The following is a 25,413-nucleotide window of genomic DNA, read 5'->3' on the forward strand; positions in this document are numbered from 1 at the left end:
CATCAAAATCTTGTTTACATTTAAAAAAATGCATTTTAACAAATCCAATTTGGAATACGACAAACATCAAACATGCTAGTAAACTAGAATATTTAAGTAGAAAATAGTTAAATATGCTTAGAAAAAACATTTATGTTTCATTTCCTTGGGGAAGAAAGCACCTATTAAGCAGACTAACAGGGCTGATAAAACAAGCACCTGGTCACAGGAATTTTATCTTCAAAACTGAGAAAAGGCTACCCCAAAAGCTTTTATAACTTCACAGACCAAAACAGTCAGAAAAAACCCTGTAGTATTACCTAGTTTACAAGCCTTACATCACAGACATCCTTAAGCCATCACAGCTAGGAATGTGATTACTCAGATACCCCAAAGAAAATCTCTGCAATTTCACATGTCAGTTTTTATAAATTTTTTTCTTTGGCAAGTAATTGTGTAATGACTATCATAAAATCATATAATATAAAATGCAACAATGCTGTTTAATATAGAATGGGCTGCTTATTAAATAAAGATGCCACAGTACCAGTGTTTTTTTGCAATAACTTTTCTATTTCCTGGTTTGGACAATATTCCCCAAACATTGCAGAAGTCATTTTTATTTTCAAGTACTCCAGACAACAGAGACTTGAGAAAAGCAGAAGTACACAATTTATTAAACTACTGGTGATCCATCATTTGTTCATTTACACAATTATATCATTTCAGTATTAGTGATGTATTTGTCAGGAGTGGGTTAGTGCAGGAGGGAGCCAATATCCAGTTGCTGGGCCTGTGTCTTAACCTGCCAACCAGAATTTTGCAACTGAAAGGACTCCTGAGAGAATTTCACGTCTTTCTAATGCTGTGTTGGAAAACTTGTTCTTCCTCAAGAGCTTCCTACACACATCCCTAATATAAGAGATCAGAATCAATGAGGATAAATCAAGGTAGAACAAACTCTTCCCTCAGAAAAAGAGGAACTTCTTCCATTGAAATTACCCCATAGCTCCCAGCCCAGAAGTCCACGGCCTGCTTTGAGGGCTCTCCAGACTAGTTAATGAATAATCTAAAAACCCTTCTTCTATCCCCACCCATTGGGGAATTGAGTGGTTTATAGAACTGTTTTGTTTTAGGCCAAGTTGATACAAACTGATGTAGAGACACTTACAAGAGACAAAAAGGAGCAAAAGCTTTTATCTTTTACACCTACTAGTAAGTCTTACACAGTTGATCACTGAAAAAGCAAGACAACCTGCACACCACACTTCAACTACTTACAACCCAAGTTTTCTTACATATTTATTTTCTGTCCCACAATGTTTTCTTTGCTTCACTTATGAATACAAGCATCTACCTCTTCAGTAGCTACAACTCACAGACCGTATTTCTGAGTTAAAAGGAAAAGACACTGATTGAGATTTAAGTAATTCTGTGGTTTTAACTTGCAAGAAATAAACTACTGATTTTCTAGCATTGAAGCAAGGTAGGAATTTTCACATGCAACTGCTAGTATGCTTTTTATGTACCAATCCCCACAGTTTCTGCATAAGAATTTTTGATTATCCGATTAGACATAGTCAGTAAAAACCCTTTAAATGCAAGAAGTCAAATACTGAAGCTGCAGAGCTTATGTTCTAGATCTATTAGAAGACAAAGTAACACAGAAGACACCCAAATACTTTTTTGAGGACATGTAAATCCACAGGAGAAGTCAAGCTGACATTCAAGAAAGTGTGCAGGAGCTGGCAAACAAACAGTGCTAACTCAAGGTAGGGCTTCTGAGGCAGGCACCCTGCAGAGCAGAGCTCCAGGGAGATGTGGAGGAGCTCGCCCAGGATGGTGGGGGTGGAAGTCAGAGGAGGTTTGTGGTCACCTTCATAACCCCAGGCACGTTACCATCTGCATAGTTCCACCCTTTGAAATAGAAACAGTGATTGTGTTTGTGTGATCCATCAACAAATCCCCACTGATTCAAGTTACACAAAGGTTATCTGATGGAAGAAGTTAACAGATATGGAGGGTACACATCACAGGCTAAAGCCATTTTTTCTAGGTGGCTTACTAATACTGACCTGTCAAACTTGGGTAAGTTTGGTTTGATATTGACACTTCCCACTACAAATCTTACAACCCCCCAGAAAAGGCTCAGCTACATCCAGATCCCTTCAAAGGAAAAGGCAAATGTAACACATAACAAATACAACACTGGTCCTTACATGGCCTTTCCAAAAAGGTGGCACTATATAATCCATAACTTTCAGGTGAGGTGTGGATACACCATCAGGAGCCAACAGAGAATGCCCTCCTGGAAAGATAATAGAATGGCTTGGGTCAGAAAATACTTTAAAGGCAGTCTAGTCCAAAACCCGTGCAATAGGCAAGGACATCTTCAACCCAATCAGGTTGCCTTTCCAACCTGACATTGAACGTTTCCAGGGATAGAGCATCTACCACCTCTCTGGGGAACCTGTTACATTGCTTCATCACCCTTCCCATAAAAAAAAAAAAAAAAGAAAAAGCCTTTCTTATATCTAATCTAGACCAGTCCTCTTTCAGTTTAAAATCATTACCCCATGTCCTATCACAACAAGACCTCCTATAAAAGGTCTGTACCAATCTTTCTTATAAGCCCCTCCTTAGGTACTGAAGGACTGCAATAAGATCTCTACAGAGCCTTCTCTTCCCTGGGCTGAACAACCCCAACTCTCTCAGCGTTTCATCACAGGAGAGGAATTCCAGACTTCCGATAATCTGTGTTCTTCTCTGAACCCACTCCAAGAGATCTATGCCTCCCCTGTACTGCAGACCCCAGAGATGGATGCTGCACTCCAGGTGGGGTCTCACAAGAGAAGAGCAGAACACAGGATCACCTCCCTTGACCTGCTGGCCTCACTGCATTTGGTGCAGCCCAGGACACAACTGGCTTTCTGTGGTGCCAGCACATCTTGGCAGGTCACGTGCAGTCTTTCATCCACCAGCACTTTCAAGTCCTTCTCAACAGGGCTGCTCTCAATCCCTTGAACCCCAAGTCTGTAATTGATACCCTGATGGAAGTGTAACAGCTTGCACTTGGACTTGCTGAACCTCATGAGGTACACACAGACCCACTCCTCCGGCTTGTCCAGCTCTCTCTAGATGGCATCCTGGACCTCAGGTACGTCAACCTTCACACCCAGCTTGGTGTCATCTACAAACTTGGTGAGGGTGCACTTGAACTCTCTGTCAAAGTCGTTGATAAAGATATTGAGCAGCACTGGGACAGGCAGACTCTACACCTTGCTTTACACTGAGATGAAACCACTGTCATTTCAGACACCAGCCTGAGCAGATCCCATCTGAAATGAGATTTATGTTACACCACAGAATTCTGTTCTGTCAAATTTCCCTCTTCCCCACCCCCTCCCCCACCTTTTTTTTTTCCTGTTGCCAAGATCTGCAAACTTTTAGTAGTGGACATGTAATTCTCCTAATAGACTTCCCACATGCATATTGCTGCTCATCATCTAAACCTGCTCTCCTTAATCAACTTTCCCAGGCCACATTAAAGCAGTCTGCAAGAGACTTCAGAGGTGTAAAAGACCATGGTTTGGAAATATCAACTTAAAGAAATCTTAACAAATACACATGTGATAGACCAGAAGTAATCAGCAGTAATCAACTCTATTTTTCTTCTGGCATGGGAAGACAGCAGTTCTCCAAATGGCCTTTCCATTGCACTATTTTAGTAACTTCAATATGACAAAATTGGCTTGAAATCACAAACTTGATAAAAACCCATTGATGTTATATTTGCTGCTAAAAGCCATTTATATCAAAGAGCCCAAGTTACTTCTCAGACTCTATAGTCACAGCAACAAAAGAAAATAGCCTTTGAATATGTTAGCTATGGCATGTCAAAGGTGGGCCTTTCCCCAACTCCTGTAGTAACGGAACTAAACTGATAATTAAATCAGAATGTGTCATTAGAACTGGAGGGAAAGAGGGGAGAATGGAAAACAAAGCGCAAAATAAAAAACAAACAAAAACTCCAAACAAACAAAACTCCCCAAAACACACACAAAAAATCAAAACAAAACCAAACAAAAAAAAACAAAACAAACTCTCACCAAAAATCCCACACTTCATTTTCTGTGGACAAACACCTACTTCATTTAACAGCACCAGCTGAGATAACTCTTAAAATGTAGATTCTCCAACCAGTCTGATTAACATTGTCCTATGAAACACCTTATCTTTAGTACAAATATCTTCAGTATCCTTGCTCCAGACATTCTTTATACAACCTACAGTAAAATGTAAAAATCCCTATAGGCAGATCTTAAATCAGACATGCCTACAGCAAAACCAGGTCTAGATTTGTGGTTATATCATAATGTTATATTACAGTTGCAGAGCTGTATCTAAAACAACACTTTTAACTTACCCCTGGCTGCCATAACAGTTTCTGAGTTACATTTTCAGGTGTTGCTGTACAGAGCAGCAGGGAACTGCAGAAACTCACCACTGCTGCAGAGCACCCCAAGCACACCCAATAGGGACACTGACAATACTGACACCAACCAACCAGACTGTGGCAGTCAGCAAAAATTCCCCCAATCCCAGTCTAATACCCTAGGTACAGCATTATTTGGTTTTCAACAAGTTTTTCTGAAATATTTCAAAGGAGGCCTGCAGAGAGAAGCACAACCAAGCAGTCTTCCAGTAGTGCAGGCATGTGCCCCAATGTCCATCTCTGACAATGCTTGCCCAGTAGACATCTGCAAGATGCCATTAACAAACAGATACAAATAACAACAACAATGCCCAAAGTTTTAGACCAATTTTAATGACTCTGTATTTCATACACAGCTGTACAAATAAACTGTGATGTCAACTTTTTAGGGTAAGGTGCTGTTTTAAATTCAAACACTCACTGCGTGTTATAAGCCTCTCACTATATTTAGCAACAATTGGCTGGTACAGAAAGATTTCTTCCAAAAATAAAATTAAGGACTTCATATCATCCAGTGCTCACATGTAAGGAAAATTACAGTATTATCACACTTATCAGCATCTTGCAGGGCCAAAAAAGATATGAAGTACCAGAATGCAAGTGGATGGAGGGCCATCTGGAGAGAAACGAGATGTAAAAGCAGAGTGGATAAAACAAGAGTTCATATTGACTCCTAGACCTTAGAAAGTTTGTTATGAAGCTTGTTATGAGTCCTCTCTCCTCTTCCAGGAAAATTACATCTAAAAAATCTATGGAACTACTAACTTCTCAGTCACTGTAGTCATATTATTTTGTTTGTGGGAGTTACAGAGACAGAACACAATTTAACTAACAGTTAACATGGACTAATTTTTTCTGATTCAACCAATTAAATTATTCGGTCTGTTGTAAGAGAAGTCTACTGTAAGTGGGTATACATTGGGAACTCATGTAAAACATGAAAATTTCCTCTACAACTACAATAACAAGAGATTACATTTGAGAAAACATAAACAAATTCATATTTTAATGTAAGTATTTAAAAAGTGGAAGTTGAAACCTAAATAAATGTTTGGCACTTCCTACAATGTTATAGCAATCTATCAATGGCACATTTGGTTTTGCATACTACAGAATAAGTGTTGCACTAGTGAAGACAAATACTTGCAATTTTCCAAAATGAAAAGTTTAAGAATATGCCATAGAAACCTGCCAAGATTCAGAAATCATGACTTTAGAAACTTAAGATTATGGACTTACAGTACTTAAAGGGGACTTATAAAAAAAGCATAAGAGCAACTTTTTAGATAGGCAGATAGAGACAGGGCAAAGAGGAATTGTTTTAACTGAAAGAGAGGATTTAGATTAGATGTTAAGAAGAAATTCCTTCCTCAAGACAGTACAGAGGCACTGAACAGGTTGCACAGAGAACTTGTGCATGCCCCACCCATAGAAACGTTCAAGGCCAGGTTAGATGGGGACCTGAGGAACCTGATCCAGTGGGTGGCATCCACCCAGGGTCAACTCACTCCAGCATCCCTGCTTGTGGTGGGGTGGTTGGAACTAGATCCACTTTAAGGTCACGTCCAATGCAAGTCATTCCATCAGCTTGTGATTTCTTACCATTTAATTTCTACAGCAGCAACCCATGCAATATGAACCCATTCCCAGAAATTCTTAGTATTTTGCTTGCTCAGCCTAACACAAGAGCTGCTCTCTCCTAAGCTTGGCTAACACAGTAAAACCACTGAGGAGGAGCACAGGAAAGAGCTGCATCCCAATCCTTGATGCTGAGGAACAAAAAAAGCAAAGGAACAAAGATTCCTCCCAGCCCAAGACGGAAAGTGTCAGAGAAATCCACTTTTTTCCTTCAACATCTTGCATAACTGCACTATTCTCACGTTCACCTCTACAACTACTGAATTCCTACACAAGAAGTGGGATTTTCTGCTTTTAACTAACTGTTAAGACTGGTTGTCTCAGTCTTCTTGAGCTGCACTCTAAAGCAAGAGTAATACTGGAAGGAGTGACAGAGAGAAAAGAAGTGGCACATTTTAGAGTCACAGATACCCAAGTAAGAATTTAAATAGGGGGTTCTATGAATTTTAGTTTTGAATAAATAACAAAATTTAAGTCCATCATCTCTATGTTCCTCTTCATAAACAGCAGCAACACTATTGTTGACTACACCAATCTTGCCAGGAACAGAGAAAATTCTAAGTAGGTAATGTATAAAGTACAGTAAAATCAAAATGATTTATAAACTGGAAAGAGCAAGCACACACTCAGATCACTTAGTCATCCTATCTCTCAGTTCTGTTTCCTCATAAAGATGACTAAAAAAATTAATCTGAGTTTTATTTCTAACTTGCCATGCTTTTAAACAATTCGCTATGCTGAGGAAAAAAAATCCCATTCAGTACTCAAAGAGGACAATTCACTAACTGGCACTGGAAGCATCCTCAATATGACACACACTGAATGAAATTATGCCAAGCTCTTTGGTAGAAAGGGGATATTCTTTTGCCTCTTCAATAACAAAACAGTTGCAAATACTTTAGTTGGAAAATAACCTCACTGTTCTAAAAAAGAAAACACTCCTGAAATCAAATCAGTCATTAATATTTGTGTGGAGTAAGAGAGAAGCTGGGAGAAGCTGGAATGTGGCCTGTTTGTCACTAATTCAATAAAGACAAAGCTTTCTAAGACTTCTAACCAAAGTCTTAATTTATCAAAATTTGAGGGAGGACTCAAGGGCTGGTTACTGAGGGCAGGTACTATAAAAACACAAGCTGTGTAAGGGTATTAAAGAGCCTGAAAGCTCACTGCCAGAGGAAGAGGCAGTTCCCATTCTGCCCTAGCAAGCATTCCCACTCCTACACCACCAACTTGGATGACCTTGTGGTCACACAATGGAGAGCTGCCAGGAACACGACCTGGCCAGATAAGCCTGTTCACCAAATGATCAGGCAGGTGCAAGGAAGCAGCAAAGGTTCTGTATCTAGGCCACAGCCACCTTCACCTGCACGTTTTTTGGGGTTTTTTTTCTAAAGCAGATTAGATATTGGGAGTTACTGAGCTCACACAGCTATGCTGGGAAGCTGTCAGTGGGCTCCTTGCCCACAGCAGGGTGACACAAAGGTACACCCTGAATCAGAGTGGAGAGCAGTCACAGGCACCACTGTACCAAATGGCTGCCTCTGGCACAGGCTCAAGAGGCAGGTGACTCAAGTAGAGAGAAGTGGAGTTGCTCCCTAAACTTCTCTGTCCCCATTTTAACACAGATATTGGCTATTTCCTCTGTTCCTACTGTTCAGAACTGCTCTGTCACATAAGCTCAGCCTTTCCCTGTCCGTTCCCTGATCATCGCTTCCTGCCCACACTTCCTACTCGGCTCCTACCAGCTCCCAAGAATCAGCTTCACCATCTTTAAACCACACTGGCAAATTTGAGAATATTTTAAAATAATAGATGTACAAATAGATGCTTTAATCACTCACAGATGTCAAACCTTGCTCTTCAGCTACCACACTTTACAACTCTTTTGAGAAGTCTATAAATATTTAGAGATGGCATCTCTAAAAAACCAAACAAGCGTTTTGTTTGGGTTTTTTCCCCCAAATCCAGACTACATTATCACCAGTAAAATACATGTACCATCATACAGTTAAAAGAACTGAAATCTGAAAACTCAAAAGTGAAAAGCACTGGCTTGCTGAGCTGAGAGAGAAAACAACTTCTACAGACAAAAGTTACAAATTACACTTCAAAGTGATGGTGTCCCATCATAGTGGGAACTGACACTCCACAGTGTCAATTTACTCCACAGAGGAAAAAAAGAACACTTATGGAAGTTTGTGACACTTGCATTCAAGATACAAGCAAGGACAGGATACCTTAAAATAAATGGATGCCTCAAATTCCATGAGAAAGAGCAGGACAGAATCCCAGGACAAGGATCCACAGTAAAAAGATAGGAAATTATTTCTTCACCGCAACTTGTTCCTTATTAAGATTGTCACTGTATGTAATGAAATTTAAAAAAAAAAATCAAGCATTTTCCTTCCATTTGCCCTGATTTTAAATCCTTCTGTCTGTAGGTTGATGATAACACAGACATGAGGGTTTTTATTAGACTATCAGCTTTCAATCATAAAAAAAAAGCTTCTCTGAAACAACAGATTTAAATTTGTTCAAATAAATATAAAGGACAACATCTTCAACCATGGGAAAGTAAGACAGCTGTCAAGTGCCACTGGAAGTGAGTGACCATCAGCAGCAGAGAAGAACACAGTACTGAAGTACTAAACAAGCAGCACAAATTTAAAAACTTTTCTAGTTGGGTAATTCCTCAGAAAATGCTAATGATGTCAGGTAACAAGACATTCAGGTCACCAACATCTCACAGAAACCTTCAAAATACCCACGCTGAAGAACAAGTTGGGTAACTCTTAAACCTACAAATCACTATGCTGATGCAGACTTATGTTTTTATGTTAATGCTACAAACTGGATTTACCCAAAACTTCAGAGCAGATAATTCAATGGCACAAATTATTTTCAGTCAAATCATGGCACCTGAGGGAAGAAGTATTCTTGAAGTAGCTTGTGCCTCCTCAACAGTAAAAAAGACCAAAAAGTTCATAGCAAAACCACCTCAAAACTATAAATCTTTGGCCCAAAGGCCTATTCACTGAAAAATCACTGCAATCACTTTATTTACAAAAGCACACATAGCCTTTTCAAGGCTGAGGAAGAAATAAGCTTCTGGATATCTTAATATTATCTATTAGACTGGAATGTAACTGAGGAGTATGAATATGAACTTTGGTTGGACACAGTATTTCATAATATTATCTCCTTTGAGAGACCTGCATGGAAACTCACTCACAGATGGATCAAGTTATCAGTGTTACAGAGAATTCTACTCCACAGGGGTGAAATAACTTCAACACTTCTGACGAAGGGTAGATTTTACGGTCTGTTTTTCTTTTAGTTGGAAAATTTTAGTTAATTACATTGCTTACATTGCTCAAATACAAGAATTCTTCAGAGCCCCAACAAAACACAGCAGAAGCCTGTAAACTTTTAAGAAAAAAAATACTGCTATCAACCTTTACTTTAATATGAATACTACGTATTTTCTTCCCTTCTTCTCTCCCATTACTAACCATAACCTCTTATTTTGCCTACATTTTTTCATATATATTATATAAATACACACACACTCATGCTTATCTATACATAAAAATGATATACAATCGTAGCTAAAAAAAGTTCAGTATTAGCCGGATCTTAATTCCATTTAGTCTGGCAGCTTCAAAAATCTTGCCAACATACACTGGTTTGCTGGCCTGTGAATACTTGAAAAAGGAAACTAGAATTTCTCAGGGCAGGCAGCCACGAGACTTTGCTGAACATGCAGCATACACAGTACCCCAAAAGACCAGCTAGCAGTCATGTGAAACAGCCTCTGCATCAAAACAAAAAGTACCCAATAATGTTTCTAGGTTTGTTTGGTTTTTTTTTAATAAATTGGATTTGTTTTACTTATCAACATGAAAATAGTCCTAAAGTTAAACATTTGGGGGATTAAAAAGCCAGCAGCTCTCTCTGGAGATGTGGGAAATTGCTTATGAATATTATTTATGGGAATTATCCTAGTTTTTCAAAGTGGCATCATTTGCTACTATGTAAACTTACAGGAAACACTGAAAGATAATTCCTGTGAAGACAGTAAGGAGTCAATCTCTTCTTACTACTCTTAGGCATTAAAACAAACACCCAGGAGGGAATCAACTTCATTTTAGTATGCCAGCAGAAACTGATTTAACCTCTACTTTCTGTACTTTCTGCCAGATTAGAATGTTGCATCAAACCAAAACAGCTGATTATAGTTTTCATTAATATCCCTTTTCATTCAGGTATATCCAAGTATAAATTAAACTGAGGCAGCAACACAGAGTTTGAAATTGCAGGAAGGGCCTGTGAAAGGGGTGACCCAGCTGGTGACTCAGCAGGACTTTCCCTGCCTCCTCCCCTGCAAGGGAGGGCAGGAAATTTCAAAAGAATGTGTTCATACCAAACACAGCTATGAGTTATGATTTAAAGCAAAGTCACATGCCCACAGATAATAAGGCCAGCAGAATAAACCTGGCAGTGAACCGGTAACACACACAAAATTAGTTCCTTCTCCACCAGAACCTGGACACTGCAACCCAGAATCCTTCAACACTGTTGGTGCCCATTGTGGAGCTCTCCCATTTAGTCAGGCATGGAAGCTATACCATACTTGTTTGTCATTTAAATACTCCTGTGTTTGACTATAAATAATGTAGATTGCATTTGTGGAACATGATTAATGAACACGACTCGAAACTTCAGCCCACACAGTAGCTGTGGGTAAATAAGTTGTGTGTAACAACACACCCAGGACAGCCTATTCTTGGCAAAGAAAACTCCTACACTTCCTCTATCACCAATAAAATGCTCTGAAAATAACGATATGTAAGAACAACTACATAGCATTAGGCCTCCAAAGGCCTGTCTAACCTGATATCACCTCTGATAAAGTGTGTGGAAGAGGACAAGAACCAGACATGCATACAGGAGATGCAACCCAGTAACAAATTCTCAGTCACTTATGCATGGTACAGATCTGCTGAGCCAAATGCAGTGCCTTTATGTTTATCAAATGATGATGCATTTTTCTGTGAAACATCTCAGATATCAGCATTTTAATGTCCAGTTCTGAACTCACCACTGGACAACTCACTGAATACCTAAAAAGAATTCAAGGACACAAAAACAGGGGACAAACAACCTTTACTTCACATTCACCCTCTTCATGCACCTGTATCACTCACAATTTCAGAGGCTTTCACCATCTCTCTCCTTTCCTCCCCCACTAAAACACCCCCCAGCCCACCCCTCCAGCTTTTTCAAGTGCTGTTGTATCTTCTGAGGCCTGAGGAAGGGACACAGAACTTCATAGCATTTGCCTCACCAGCATACCATACATACAGGTAATAATCTTTGTTTTGTTCTCTACTACTTTCATTACAATTCCTACTGATTTATTTCTTTAACTGTCATAGCTCATTTTCAGACAGCCATCTAACAATGAGACATGCTCCTAAGATGTTTTTGCCTGCCATTTCACTGCTCAAGCACCACAGAACCATAAAATCATTTAGGTTGGAAATGACCTTTAAGATCATAAAGTCCGACTGTAAACCCAGCACTGTCAGGTCCACCACTAAAGCACGTCCTTAAGCATGTCCACATGTCCCTAGGCACCACATCTACACATCTTTTAAATACCTTCACAAATGGCAATTTTATACCCTCCTGGGCAGCCTGTTTCAATGCTTGATAACCCTTTCTGTTATGAAAATTTTCCTAATATCCAATCTAAACCTCCCCTGGCCATGTCTTGACTCATTATGAAAATTTTCCTAATATCCAATCTAAACTCCCCTGGCCATGTCTTGACTCACACAACTTAGTGGCCAAGTAATTGACTCTTCTATTATATTTCTGATTATTTTATTTCATTCTTATTAGGTTCTTCACCACATCTGCATTTGGTACTCTGCCTTGGGTACATCAACAGCAGCAGCAAATTTTGCCATCTGACTTTTCACTCTTCTCCAGATCATTTATGAGTATTTTGGAGAACACAAGCTCACAAGCCCAACACAGATGCCTCCACTATGAAAACAGGCAAGCTACTCCTGATCCCTGCTTTGCTCCTTGGTGGATTGCTCTGCCACAGTAGAACCAGTCTTCCTACCCCATGGCCACCAGGCTCTTCCAAAACCCTTCAGTGAAAAGTGTTTCAAAGGAGTGCCTGACAAACCAAGCACACGGACTGAACATCCCAACACTGCAGTGGTTCTTATGGATCTATCAAACTCCACTGAGGCCAGCAACTCACTGCTAACATGGTCCTAATAACCATGTCTAGTTTTCAGCTATTAATCAAAACCAGATGAATTGTCAATCACCAGCTTCATCTCACAGCCAAAATAATTTGCAGTTTTCCACACACAACAAAAAGAAATAGCAAGCCTTGGAATCAACACAGCAATTTCTTTCAACTTAAAAGCAAAAGAACTTCACTTTCCTTCCAACATATCTAACAACAAAACAGTAATTTGGTTAACCACAAGTATTACAGCCTTCCCATGATAAGGCTAGCTTCAAATCACTGAAAAATAATTACTAAGATGACTTCTGTTGATTTTAAAGTACATAGTGATTTCCATTTTCACTGACTATATTAATTTTGTTGATTCATTTTATACAAATAAAAACAAACCAGTCATTTAAATAACTGCTCTTTGGTGAACAGTTTTATGCCTACTGACATGAAAGGAAAACCATGACACAGGAGAGGTACCAGTTCTGTATTCAGGCTTAAGAGCAGGGGTTTCACACATCTGCATTTTATCCCCAGGGGGTGGGGAGGGGTTAAGTTTTCGTTGATTTGAACAATACTCATTTCATCCAAACAGTTTTCAAGGGGGAAACGCCTGCCTGTTAAAGAGTTTCATTACTACAGTCAGGGCTCAAACTAATTACTTAATGGGAAGGTACATGAACAGCAACTTCTACCAGATAAAAACCTAACAGAAATAAGTTAACAGAGAAGTTACTTGGCTTACTACAACTGTCTGAATTACTGATTTTAATCAAATGACTAGAGTTATCATGTGGTTTTCCTCTAATTATTTTGTTTCAGCACTTACCTTTCTTCAAGCTATTCATTTGCAGTTCAGCACTCTGTAATAGGCTGCTTAGCTTATTTAAAGGTTGAGCTGTGTTTAACCTCTTCACTGATTAAAGGGGAAAAAATGTCCCAAGAACATTTAACAAGCTTGTACATTTTTCAAGTAAACTTTCTTCCCCCAAACCACCTTTTAATGCCAAAAATAGGCTTACTGGATGGTCAGATGAAAACGAGGAATTCATGCTGGTGAAGAATACCACCGCTTCAGGGTACACTCCACCTCAAGTATTTCCTCCCACATCTCCACCATCATGGGTTATGAAAGATCCAGTGACACTGCTTTTTATTCCTTTACTGTCTTAAAAGTCTTACATTACTATTTCTATAATTTTATTCCAATTTTTTTCTACTAGATGCTTCAGCTCTCATCTTCAGAATAAAAAATGTGTCGTATACTTCTTTTTCTCATTTCTACCCTTTCTGTACTGTCATTACCGCCTTCCCAAATACTCACTCATTCTTTTCACTTTTTCCCTGTAATCTTGAGCTCTCTCCTGTCCATCCTGCTTACCCACGCAGCTGGTAACAGGAGGCATTGGCAAGAGCTGCTGTCTCAGACAGGAACACAAAACTCCACGTGCATGCAAGGACTGTAATTTAAGTTCTCCAAACAAAGTCTGTGTGTGGAAATGCAAAGAGAGGAAGAGCCAACACAGACATCTAAAATTTCAAACCAACTTTGAGGTAGGTAGGGAAGAGAAAGATGGTCTTGGAGATATACTTTGCCTCTTCAAGAGAGCCTCCTCCTCCCTCAAGGGAAAGACAGTGCACTTTTCCCCTTGCCTAGCTTTGTCCCGCTCCTCCTCCTCTCTTCCACGGGGAATGTGGAAGCCTGTCCCAGCTGCTGAGCTGCTCCATCTACCACTCCTTGTCAGCTGCCTCTCCGCAGAGCATGCATCTGATTCCCAGAGCCGGCTCACGCTGTGCGGAGCAGCGAGCAGGAGCAGCCGGCAGGCAGCAGTGGAGGGGACGGCTGAGCAGCTGCTCTGCGCCCGGGCCCAGGACACTGCCCAGGACAGCTGCTTTTATCATTTATTACACGTATTGCAGCATCGTGTTGTTACAACTGCATTCCAACAATTGTCTCCAAATATTTATGGGCAGAGCTACTTGGCGTTAATTACTGACTGATCGGAAAAAAAATACAAAATTAGCAAATATTTGGTATCTTAACCAGTAGCTCATCTGGTACCAAAACCTCTTGAATTCTGACTGACTGAGTCAAAGCAAACAATGACAAATGTGAAGACTCCAAAAAGCACTTTTTCAGCTGAAGCTTAGCATACTAGCATGTAGCCAAACCTGTTAAGCTACAGAGGATCAAGATGTTTTACCATTTTTAGCTTTTAATTGAAAAATGACATGGAAGCAACACATGGCCATCGAAACCTGGCAGATCAAAACCTCAGTAAAATAAAACTTGAATTCTATTTAACATTTCATTTGAGCCTCAGAAGATTTAATTTCAGACTGATTCATATTGTTGTCTTCTCCTTGTATAAACTGTTTCCCCATCATTTCTCAGTTTCATTACTTAGTGCTAAAGAAGTTCATGCCAGAAATTTTTCTCACGTGTAATAATTTAAGCTTTAATTTAAAACCACAGAACATTCCCTTAGGATTTAAAAAAACAACATCTTGGTTTGGCCAAAACAAACACATTATAACACACACTTCTTCCTCTAAGTTGCAAATACAAAAATTGAACAATTAAATGACAATTCTCATAAGTGTTTTCCATCTTCTCCTCAAAGGAACCAACATGAAAAAACCAGTACATATTCTGCTTCTTGTGTTGTTGTATCACACTTTGGTCTATCCATAATGTTATCCTATAAAAATTTTTAACATCCTTTACCATAAGGATGTTAGAAAGATACCTGAACCTCATTTTACCTTCAGCCTCTGTACATCAAAAAAAACCACACCAACAATAACAAACAAGGGAGTTGAACAGGGGCAATGGTTTTGAAACCATAGTTCTTGTGTATCCTGAAAGGCATTTAAAATAATTTAAAACATTTTCTACTAATTGGAAGTAGCTTACCTGAAGGACAGGCACTTTTTGTGGTGTGTTTTGTGGTGACTGGTGAAGCTGTGCCCAAGGCTGGTGATGAGGATGTGGGGGTGGTGAAGACTGGTGATGTATCCCTGGATGAGGCTGCATGGGAGGACAGGTTGGCATTTGCTGTTGAAAAGACTGCTGTTGACTAGGAAGCTGCTGGCCAGATATTAGTCGCTCTTGTATTGCTTGTGGATCTGCAAGGCCAACACCTGGACAACCATTTGGTCTCATGTGCCCACCCATCTCCCGTGGTGTTGAAGACATACCCATAAATGGACGATTCTGTTGCATGTTTCTGGGGCCCATATTCCTTTGTCCAATTCCCATGGCACCAGGGGGCTGGTGTGACGGCTGAGGATGGGGCATATTTGGGTAACTGCCAACTTCCATTGGTATTCCAGCACTACCGGGTCTAACCTGTGGAGGAGGTGTACCTGCTGGATTACTCATTGCTTTCATAGGTGACATGGGAGGTGGAGAGGCATAGGTTCCCTGAGGCTGTGAAGGGTGCATAGTTTGCGTGTTCATTTGGTTAAGTGAGCCACTAGGGTGGATGGGCTGCTGGTGCATTAGTCCTTGACCACTGTTTGATGGAAATCCGACAGCATTTGGGTATCTTGGTACAGATTGATTCATTGGAGTGTTATTTGTAAGGCCTAAATTCTGATTCATCCCTGTATTATTAACTAATCCCTGATTAAGGTTACTGTAAGGATATCGAGAATACTGCCCTGAGTTGTTTATAGTAGGTGAGGGTACCGTCTGGCTCCGAGAACTAAAATTAAGTGTTTGCGGCCTAACAGCACCCTGCTGGGGAGGATTAGGGGAGAATCTGGGACTGTGGGCTACTGATTCCCCATGGAGAGCAGTAGGGGGATGGTGGTGAAATTGCTGGACTGAGTGTCGCAAAGAAGGTGCCATACTGGGATTCTGCTGGGGCACATGAGACAAGTGGCCAGGTCCTGAGGTGGCAATGAAAGGGTTTCCCTGATTGAGGCCTTCTTGGCCTTGAGAAAACTGGTTCATCCTCTGCTGCTGCGGCTGACCGTGCTGCTGCATTGAAAAATCACCACGAGCCATGTAGTTTCCCATCTGCTGCATGTGCTGAGGATGGCCCTGCCCAGGGGGTCCGGAGGGTGCCTGTGGCGGCTGTGTCGGCTGCGGCGGCTGCTGCTGCTGTTGCTGCTGGTATGGTGCTCTTATCTGGTCTGGCACTTGAACTGCCCGTGGTCCCCACATGGAGCCACTGTCTACAAAGGGTTGGCCGTGTCTTTCGTTCTGCATGCCGGGATAGACTCCCATCTGACCACCAGCACCACTGCTGTGAGGAACCTGAGGAACTGGAGGGTTGTGATACTGCGAATGAGGAGACGCTATACCATTCCCAGGGGCATTGCTTATCATCCTGTTCGGCTGATCCATCAGGTGCATTTTCTGCTGTTCGTATTGATTATAGTGATCAAAATGGGTCAACTTGGCTTGGTTTTGATTTGCAGGAGGATGATGAAGAGATGACTGTAAAGTGGGAAATCCTTGATCCATGGGCATTTGCTGACCCATAGGATTCACTGTATTTTCAGGATATCCACATTCTCCAAGACCTTCCAACCCTTCACTGAAAATATTCCCATCTTCTCCAAACAGACTCATCATTCCTGGATCTGCCATCTTTTTTCAGCACGCAGCTCCTTGGAGCTACAACCAGAATGTTAGTCTGTGCTTCACCTCGGTGAGGTGTTTTGTCCTCAAAGCCTTTAATCCTCAACTAATCTCCTTCATGTCATTCCATATTTCCTTAATTCTTTTGGACCACGCAGTGTCAGGCAAAGTCTGGTTACTGCTCCTAGAAAAAGCAGGGGAAGGGGGAGAAAGAGAAGATATTAAAATAAATAGCATCAGGCAACATAAAGAAAACATACTTGACTGTTTTTAAATGCTAGCTACTTTCAGACCCCTGAAATACATCTTAAAAATCTATTTCACATTATGAAGGATTCATTAGCTTTATCTAAAGCTTTATTATGATAGAGAGTTAGGAAGCAAGCAAAACACCAGTCTTAACCTTAAATTAATCCATTCACTACACTTCCTAGTGCTCCTTTCTTGGGTGGAACAGAACAAAAGAATACAACACGCAGCAGCTGCCACAGCAGGTAGGCAGATGTATGAATATAGCTGAGCAGCCCATCTGCTGAACTAAAGCCCTGAAAATGCTCTAGTTACCAACAGCATGTCCTTAACCTTATTCCCCTGAGCTGCGTAATCAGATGAGCAAGCAGAAGCACCGGGTCCTACGATGAACTAAAGTTAGTTATATGCACAACAGATTTTTCAAATGCATACAGAGATGACCCACTAAACGCAGACCAAACTCCAAGACTTAGCCTTTAGGAAGGGATTTTTTTTAACCACACAGTTTAGCCTAATTTAATGAATTTGTACACTGAAAGACACAATACTTGTTCCTGTTTCAGCAAAGCTATGTGCTCAATTTGTGTAAGAAAATCAAATTTAAAAGCTTCATCATATGATAGGGTGGATTTCTCAGTCCTTATCCTAATTTCCTTTTTAGGATGGTAACACAGGATAGCATCAATGAAGTTCATTATTCTGGTTTTCGTGCTACTACTGCAACTACAGCACTTTGGAAGACCACACTGAAGTTCTGTTGTCTCCAGAACTTGAATACTCACTCAAGAGAATTAGTAACAGCAAAAGGACTTAACAAAAAGCTAACCCAACAAGGTACACATTTGGACTTGGGGAAAAAAAGGCAAAAAGCAACAGCACAGTAACAGAACAGAATCAGAAAAGTTCTCATTCAGATTTTCCACAGGGAAGACTGATCTATTCCAAAATGTGCCCCCTATCCTCTTCCCACAAGAACTCAGATTTGTTCAGACCCATTTTTTATGAACAAGAGTGGTCTAATGCTGTCTTTTTCTTCTTAAAAATCAAAATTTTAAACACTGTGTCTTACATGCAAAATAAACTTTAAGACAATAGTCAAGGGAGCCCATACACTTAGCAAGTAAAACTATTTTTGTATCTTGGTTGTAATTCAGTGGCGACTCTGCTAGCAGATACCAAATGCCCTTAACCAGCAACCAAAGTAAAGAAGATTTACAAGTTTATGCTTTCACATCTTGCATTCTTTTGTGGAGGAGGCATGCTTTCAGTCACTTGGGACACAAAATGCCAGGCCAGACTGTTTGACTGAACGTGATTTGTCCCAAACAAGTTTTAGGGAGAAAATATCAGCACATTTATTACCCTTCTTGTAGCCACTGTCAAGAGGACCTTCTACAGCATGAAACAGAGGGCAAGAGGAAAGGCACAAGCATTTATCACTCCTCTTAAAATAGCATTTGAATGTCACCTTTAAAACCACACACTTAAATCTCTTTAGTGCTCGGCTGGGATATTAACACCTCCTAAATCACTTGGAGGTAAACTCCTATGAGCCATCTTCATATCTCTAATATCTATTTGGTTTTATTTCATTTCAATTATTAGGCAGAAGCCATCTGTAATATTTACCACCTCATTTCGTTTATTAGAGCGCACCATAAGGAAGTTTCAACAAGGTGAGAAGGAACCCCCTTCACCAAAAGAAGCTTTTGCTATTAGACTGCTCCAGAGCAGACTGCAGTCATGGTGAAGATCCCTGATGGCTCAAGGACGTCTGGCACTGCGACTACTGATGCTCACTGCCATCAGGAGCTGTTAAAGCTGGACTTCAGTGTGCACTGAGAGTCTCCATCTAACAGAACAGTCTGTTTGCCTGGAAATGCTAAAAAGCAGAGCACACAGATACTGTTACCTCCCAACCACTGATGTAATCTGGGCAATATCAAACTGGAGCCGAGTAGATCTCACCCATCCACTAGAAACAGGCACACAGTTATGAACACGTAAGAATTTCCACTCATTTTATTATATAAATCAGGCCTGCTAAAGGAACCATTTTTTAAGACAAGAAGGTTCTACTCTCCTGAAGCCCTAATGAAACTTTATAACAAGCTAACAGAGCACCTCCTGAAACAAGGTTACAAGCATCAAGCAGGCACTTGAATCTGCTTTGTTTACTGTTTTTCAGCTGACAAGAGTCCAATAAAATTGAGGCAAGTCAGCCACTGATGACAGTCAACATCAGCTCACAGCAGCTTGGATCTGCTACTACACCCAGTGAACAATATTAAAATAGGGTAAGGGTTTTGCTTTACTAAACGCACATTGTTCAGCTCACACCACCCCAGTTTGCAGGTTTGGGCTAAGTACTGTCCCTCACAACGCAGAAGATGTGCTAGGGAACCTAGTACTTGCCCTGATTCCTGACCACACACACTTTCAAAAGAAAAGTAACCTTTAAGTTTATGATGCAGTTTGTAAACAAACAAATCCATCATCTAAATTAAGAGCAAAAACGCTGCTTGCCATTACATGATTTTAGATCTGCATTTTTATCTGAGACATGAATCAACTTCATGTCTGAGCTCTGGATGCTACAGTTACTACATCTGAAACACAGCGTAAGTCCATGGTAAAGAAGTCTCAAATTTTAGGAGTATTTCTCCAGATTTAAGTCCAGCCTCAAATTTAATGACCACAGCTTTAACAGATAGTTGTGCTCTTGCCAAACTTTATTCTACTTTCCCCAATAAAAGTCACACCTCTGATGTGATATATGGCTAACAGCAGCTGTTGAAGCATGAAAGACAGTAGCAGCTACAGCCTGATCAAAATAAATTAACCAATGTTTTGATAAAGAAATAGTCAATACTGGAATTATCTACTAACCTTGCAACCTTCTATTCTAACAGGGTAGGTATCTAGATAGTTAAGAAAGTAACAAGAGTCACAGCCTTATTTTAAATTGCAACTATGTCTGCTTCTTTCACAACAAGCAAAAGCCAACACACAAATAAAAGTAGAACCTGCATCAAACAATAATTCTAGTTAAAATACTCATTCAGTACCACTGTTCCCTTCCCCATAAAGGTAGACATACTAACAGCAAGACTAACTGCAACAAACTCAGTTTACAGTAATTTTTTTTATTAAATAGTTTAAAATAAGGGATGGTACATCTTCTCTACATTCCTGCAACTTAAAATCAACCTATACAGAAGCAGTGACTCTTTGTTGGGTACGAAGTGAAGAGTATCTGAACCCTTAGAAAAGTGGATAGCTAAAACAAAGTATGAATGTATGAAAAGACAGTGAATTTTTTTTATTACCATCTTAAACCATACAGGTTCTGCTATAAAATTCTATCACTTTTCTGTTCCTGAACATGAAAGATGACTCCAAGACTGACCTAAAGAGTCAATGAATATATTTCGTTAAGGCTGCCTAGGCAGCCTGTTTCTCTTCAAAGCAGTGGTGTGATCCCATCCACCAGGACATAGTCAATTGCTTAACAACCCTGTTGTCTCAACAGACAAAGCTTACATTTACTCCAGTTTCCAACATTCCAGTCTTAAACAGCTAAATCTCGAATTTAAGTAGTAGTTAACAATTGTCCAGCTTAATATTCCAAAGCTGCATGCACTCAGTTGTCTTCAGCAGCTTCCCACCTTTATAAGCTGAACTAAACTGGCTGCTGCATACACATAACTTATTAGGGCTGCAGACACTAAAAACCTGAACTTCATTAGTTTTGCTCCCGAAGCAGCAGATCCAGGCAGTCAAGACCAGGAAGCAGTAAGGGCAGCATACAGATGCCCATGCCCTCCACACCATCCTCACATTCTGAAAAGAATATTTTGTAAATCAACAGGTTCCTTGATTCAGCTATCAACCCTTCTACAGAAGAAATTCAGCAGCATGTGGCCGTGCAGCAAACAAACTGAATAAACAGAAGGTGAGAAGGCAACTAATACTGACTGCTCCAAGCTTGAAATGACATGTGTCATGCAGAGTTATATTTTTACAGCTATTAGCTGATACCTCTGACAAAACTCTGAAGTACTTGACAGACACAAACAAACCAGCTACTCACATAATGGAAGCATGCCCGTACATACAATGCAATAAACACCACAAATACCGTGCTATTTTGAAAAACTAGGCTAAAAAGACCTCTCATGCTAAAAACAACACCATACCAAAGGTCATTTTGAGACCAGAGCCTCAAAATGTAGGATTAAACATTAGGCTTCTAAATCTGCATTTAAACATTGCACATTTAAACTGCTTTTCAAAACTGCTAAGCTCCTGCTGGCTGTTAGGGGTAGTAATTTAAGCATTTGCCGCATGGAAGGACATGACATAAATGACAGCAATGAAAGTCACATTCTTATTTTACTCACAAAGTTGAAGGAAAACATTCACCAAAAACTTCATAAACATATGTAACACCATGACAACATAGAAAAAGTCACGACAAGGCATTCAAATTGAGCAAGACGGCTGGTGAGGCTTCTACATTTCACCTCATTCACCTACTGAGCACACAGCACTGCTGATGCCAGGACAGTTATGCAAGTGCCTGACCATGTCTGTGGGAAGCATGCCTCGTCTCCTACGTGCTTAATGCTTACTTTTCATTGCTGTCACAGACACCACGCATGGTACGTTCCTCCTGCATATAGATTAGCCAAAATATAAGACCAGACCTGTAAAGTGATTGCAACATCATTTCTGACTGCAGGTTCCAAAGAAACTTGGTTTCCTGAATGCCTGAAGACCTTTTTTTTTTTTAATTCACTTAGAATGCTTTCCTACTATGCACTTCACACAGCACAGCTGTGTTAAAAATTAAGTTCGTACAGTTCAGACATCAAAGGATGGCAGGAATCTCGTTCCCCCTCGTCCCAGGAAAGGAAGACAGGACTTGCAAAGATGAAAAGAATGACCTGATGCACTTCAGTAGTATTCTGACTTAGTGGGAAGCATCAGCAAATATGGCTTAAGCATTTCTTAAAAGTTTGGTTTCACCTTTATCTTAGTAGAATTCCATTAGCTCTTCACAGAAATACATCCTTACAAGAATTTGCAGTAGCAACTTCAAGGCTGTCAATGTCTCTTGTTAAATTAAGAAAAGGGGGAGAGGGAGGGGGGAGAGAAAACCTTAGGTGCCTTTCCTCAAAGGTCACAGGTTTTGTCAATGTGCAATCAGCTAAAATGCCATGAATGATATTCAGTAACATTTTTTTTGCCAAGAAATCCATGAAATCCTACATTTCTCATAAAATCTTTCCATAAAAGCCAGGTTGGATTTTATTTCCTTAATGTATGATGTACATTGGCAAAAACAGGCTTTCACGGAGGCAACTGAGGGCACTACAGCCTTCGAATATTTGGCAGCTTGCTGCTGTCAAGCAGCTGATGCAGGAATGACCAGCCCAGAGTTCAGCCTGTGCCACACATTTGGAAACAATATCCTACGTCATTCAAGTTCACAGGAGCTCTGATAGGAGACCACAAAAGCGTCACTCAAGAGGACTCTGATGCAAACCCACTGAGCCGGGCTGTTACATCACACGAAGGCATTCACCACACCAGTTGGGCTGCGAACTCTTTACCCTAACATGGCAGCACTGCTAATTTTAAGCCAGCACCTATAATATCACGGAAGAAGCTTCAGCATGTCTTTTCTTTCCTGATAAGAAAAAGAGGAAAGTTTAGAGCCATTTATTAGAGTATGTACTTGGAGGCCTTTAATGAGGTAACCAGAGGAATAAAAAATAAATTAAATTAAATTTTTAAAAGATTTTTAAAACCAACCAAAAGAAAGGCTTTTTTTTACATTTAAGTACATTACAAACATGAGCTGAGAGAAGAGGGAACAAGCCTAATCTAGAAATACTTCACTTTTAGTGTTACGTAACCTGGAATTTTAAGAGGCCTTTTTCATTGCAGGACCACCCTCTCTCCCAACCTAAGTTTAAAACGCAGATGTGAGGTGGTTCATCTAAAAATAGTCCCAGATAAGTAAGAGAAACAATTGCGGTCATATTTCAGGAATACTCTTCAAAACATTTGACAGAGGTGTTAACCTCACAAATAACTTCATAAAGGGGAGCAGTAACATGCTTAACGTGACCCCTTAATGAGGTTTGACCATGACAAGGCAGCAGTGTAGCCAACGTAAAAAAATATAAGTAAAATTGTGTGGCCTGCAGGGCAGCGTTGTTTTGGTGCAGTGGGGACACCGAGCCGAGCGCTGAGCGCTCCGCGGCTGTGCGATGGCCGGGCGAACACAAAGCGCTAGCAGGGCCAGCGGGGCGGTGGTGTCACCGAGAAGACCTATATTGTCGCCATCAGTCACCCAGAAATCTCCCCGCAATTACATTCCCTTCTCAAGCTGACACTAAACCGGCCCGGGTGTTCAAGAGGCGGGGCCAGCGGCGACCCCGCTGGGGCGCTGAAAAAACACCCCGTGCAAGCGATGGCTCCGGGCTTTTTGTGCACCTACTGCAGTTGTCACTGATTAACCAACTGATCTGGCAATTTCCTACATTCTTTTGCATTTAAAAAGGATCTGAGAGGCCCGAGAGTCATCCCCTTGCATATTCCCGGGGGAGTGGGAGGCTGCGCCCCGTCCTGCTGGGCCAGGGCGCGGAGGGGCCCCGCCACCCTCCTGCCCTCCTCCCCCAGCCCGGGCCTGCAGCTGAAAATAATTTATCTGCTCGCTCCGCCGGGCTCCCGGCATATGCGATTGGGAGGGAAACGTATCCATCATGGATAAACTTGAGCACAAAGACAGCCTGAGTGTCACAGGATACAAAAGGGCAGAGGTCGCCGCGGCGAGCGGGAGGGTTTGCGCAGGGCAGGGCAGGGCGGCATGGCCGCCGCACCGCAGCGCCGGGCCGGGCCTGCCCGGCCGGGCACGGCCCCCGAGGTAAACAAAGCCCGAGCCGCCAAAACCGGGGGGGGAAAAAAAAAACAAAAAAAAAACCTAAAAACAACGGAATAACCGAGGGGTGACGAAGCTCTAAGTGACACGGGGCCTTTCCCCACTCCTTTCGCCGAAAGCAGCTCATGGTGTTTACACCCAGAAAGTTGGGAACTGTAAAAATTCATGAGGTGGAGACTCAAATGTTTCCCAGAGTTTCTGAACATGTGATTTTCACCGAAATGTATTTTTTTAATCACGGGCAGGTTTTAAGACTTAATCGTATCCCAAAAGGCTATTTCCAGCCATAGAATTATGAGCGCTTTAAAGTAGCCAGACCCTATATTTTACTTTACCTGTTACAAGGCCAATACAATCATGTTTCATTCATAGTTTATGAAGTCTGAAAAACCACTTGATGAAATTACAGTCCACCGATACCACACATGGTATATTTGTCCACGTATATTCTATAATCATTTCAATTTATGACTTGTACTTAAGAGTCATTTTCCTGTACATGTGTTCTTCATAAATAGTGGTAGATCGCAGTCCGCGCTCGTACGGGAACCGCATATCCACACTCATTTCTGTGAAGATAAATACACCCTGTGCACCCAAAGTGAAAAGCCAGTTTGCACGTGACTAAGGAGAACACGCTCAGGACTCAGGAACAAAATGGTAGCTGCCCCCTTAACACTCTTTACATGTGGCCAGATGAATCATCCTACATCTGAACTTAAGCTCTCACTCAGCTTCCAGTACTGATGATCCTTTTTGCCTCAGACACTTAAACATACTGTCTTGACCCTTTCAGCAAAGAAAAAAATTATTACATACTACACCAGGAAAAGATTACAAATTGTCTCTTTTAGAAAAAGGTAACATCAGCATTTCCTAATGTATTTTAAATGAAATCACACAGTGAATGGCTTGGGTTGTTAGAGACCTTAGAGACCATCCCAAGACCCCAACACTGGATTTAATTTTTAATTTAAATTTAATTTTTTGGGGTTTTTTACAGATTTTAACTTAGTTACAAAAAAGACCTGTAGCATCAAACTAATTGTGTATTTTATCATATGCTATCGACTATTCAAAAGAAATGTTAAATTATTTCACTAAGTTAAAATCAGCCACAAAGAAGAAGGGTTAGGGAGGAGGGTGAGAAGACAGACAGTACCCTACAGGACAGAATACTGTACAGGGAGAAAATAGATTTCAGAAACCTTCATTTAGTACTTGGACTGTCAGGTGGG

General features: G+C 40.8%; 1 protein-coding gene across 9 annotated transcripts in view; it reads right to left on the minus strand.

Moving 5' to 3' along the window:
* Positions 1–25,413, minus strand: part of CHD7 (chromodomain helicase DNA binding protein 7) — a 134,455-nt gene that overhangs the window by 75,550 nt on the left and 33,492 nt on the right. For 7 of the 9 annotated variants that reach the window (XM_039703074.1, XM_039703076.1, XM_039703075.1 and 4 more), the window contains one exon: positions 15,295–17,155. In XM_039703074.1, the coding sequence (XP_039559008.1) occupies positions 15,295–16,980 (1,686 nt within the window). In that variant the 5' untranslated portion in view covers positions 16,981–17,155. Of the gene's footprint in view, positions 1–15,294; positions 17,156–21,626; positions 21,741–25,413 lie in introns of those variants that run through there. The other 2 variants (XM_039703071.1, XM_039703072.1) reach the window with 2 other exon arrangements.

The sequence above is a fragment of the Passer montanus genome, unplaced genomic scaffold, assembly GCF_014805655.1.
Source record: "Passer montanus isolate IOZ18808 unplaced genomic scaffold, ASM1480565v1 scaffold16, whole genome shotgun sequence".
NCBI lineage: Eukaryota > Metazoa > Chordata > Aves > Passeriformes > Passeridae > Passer > Passer montanus.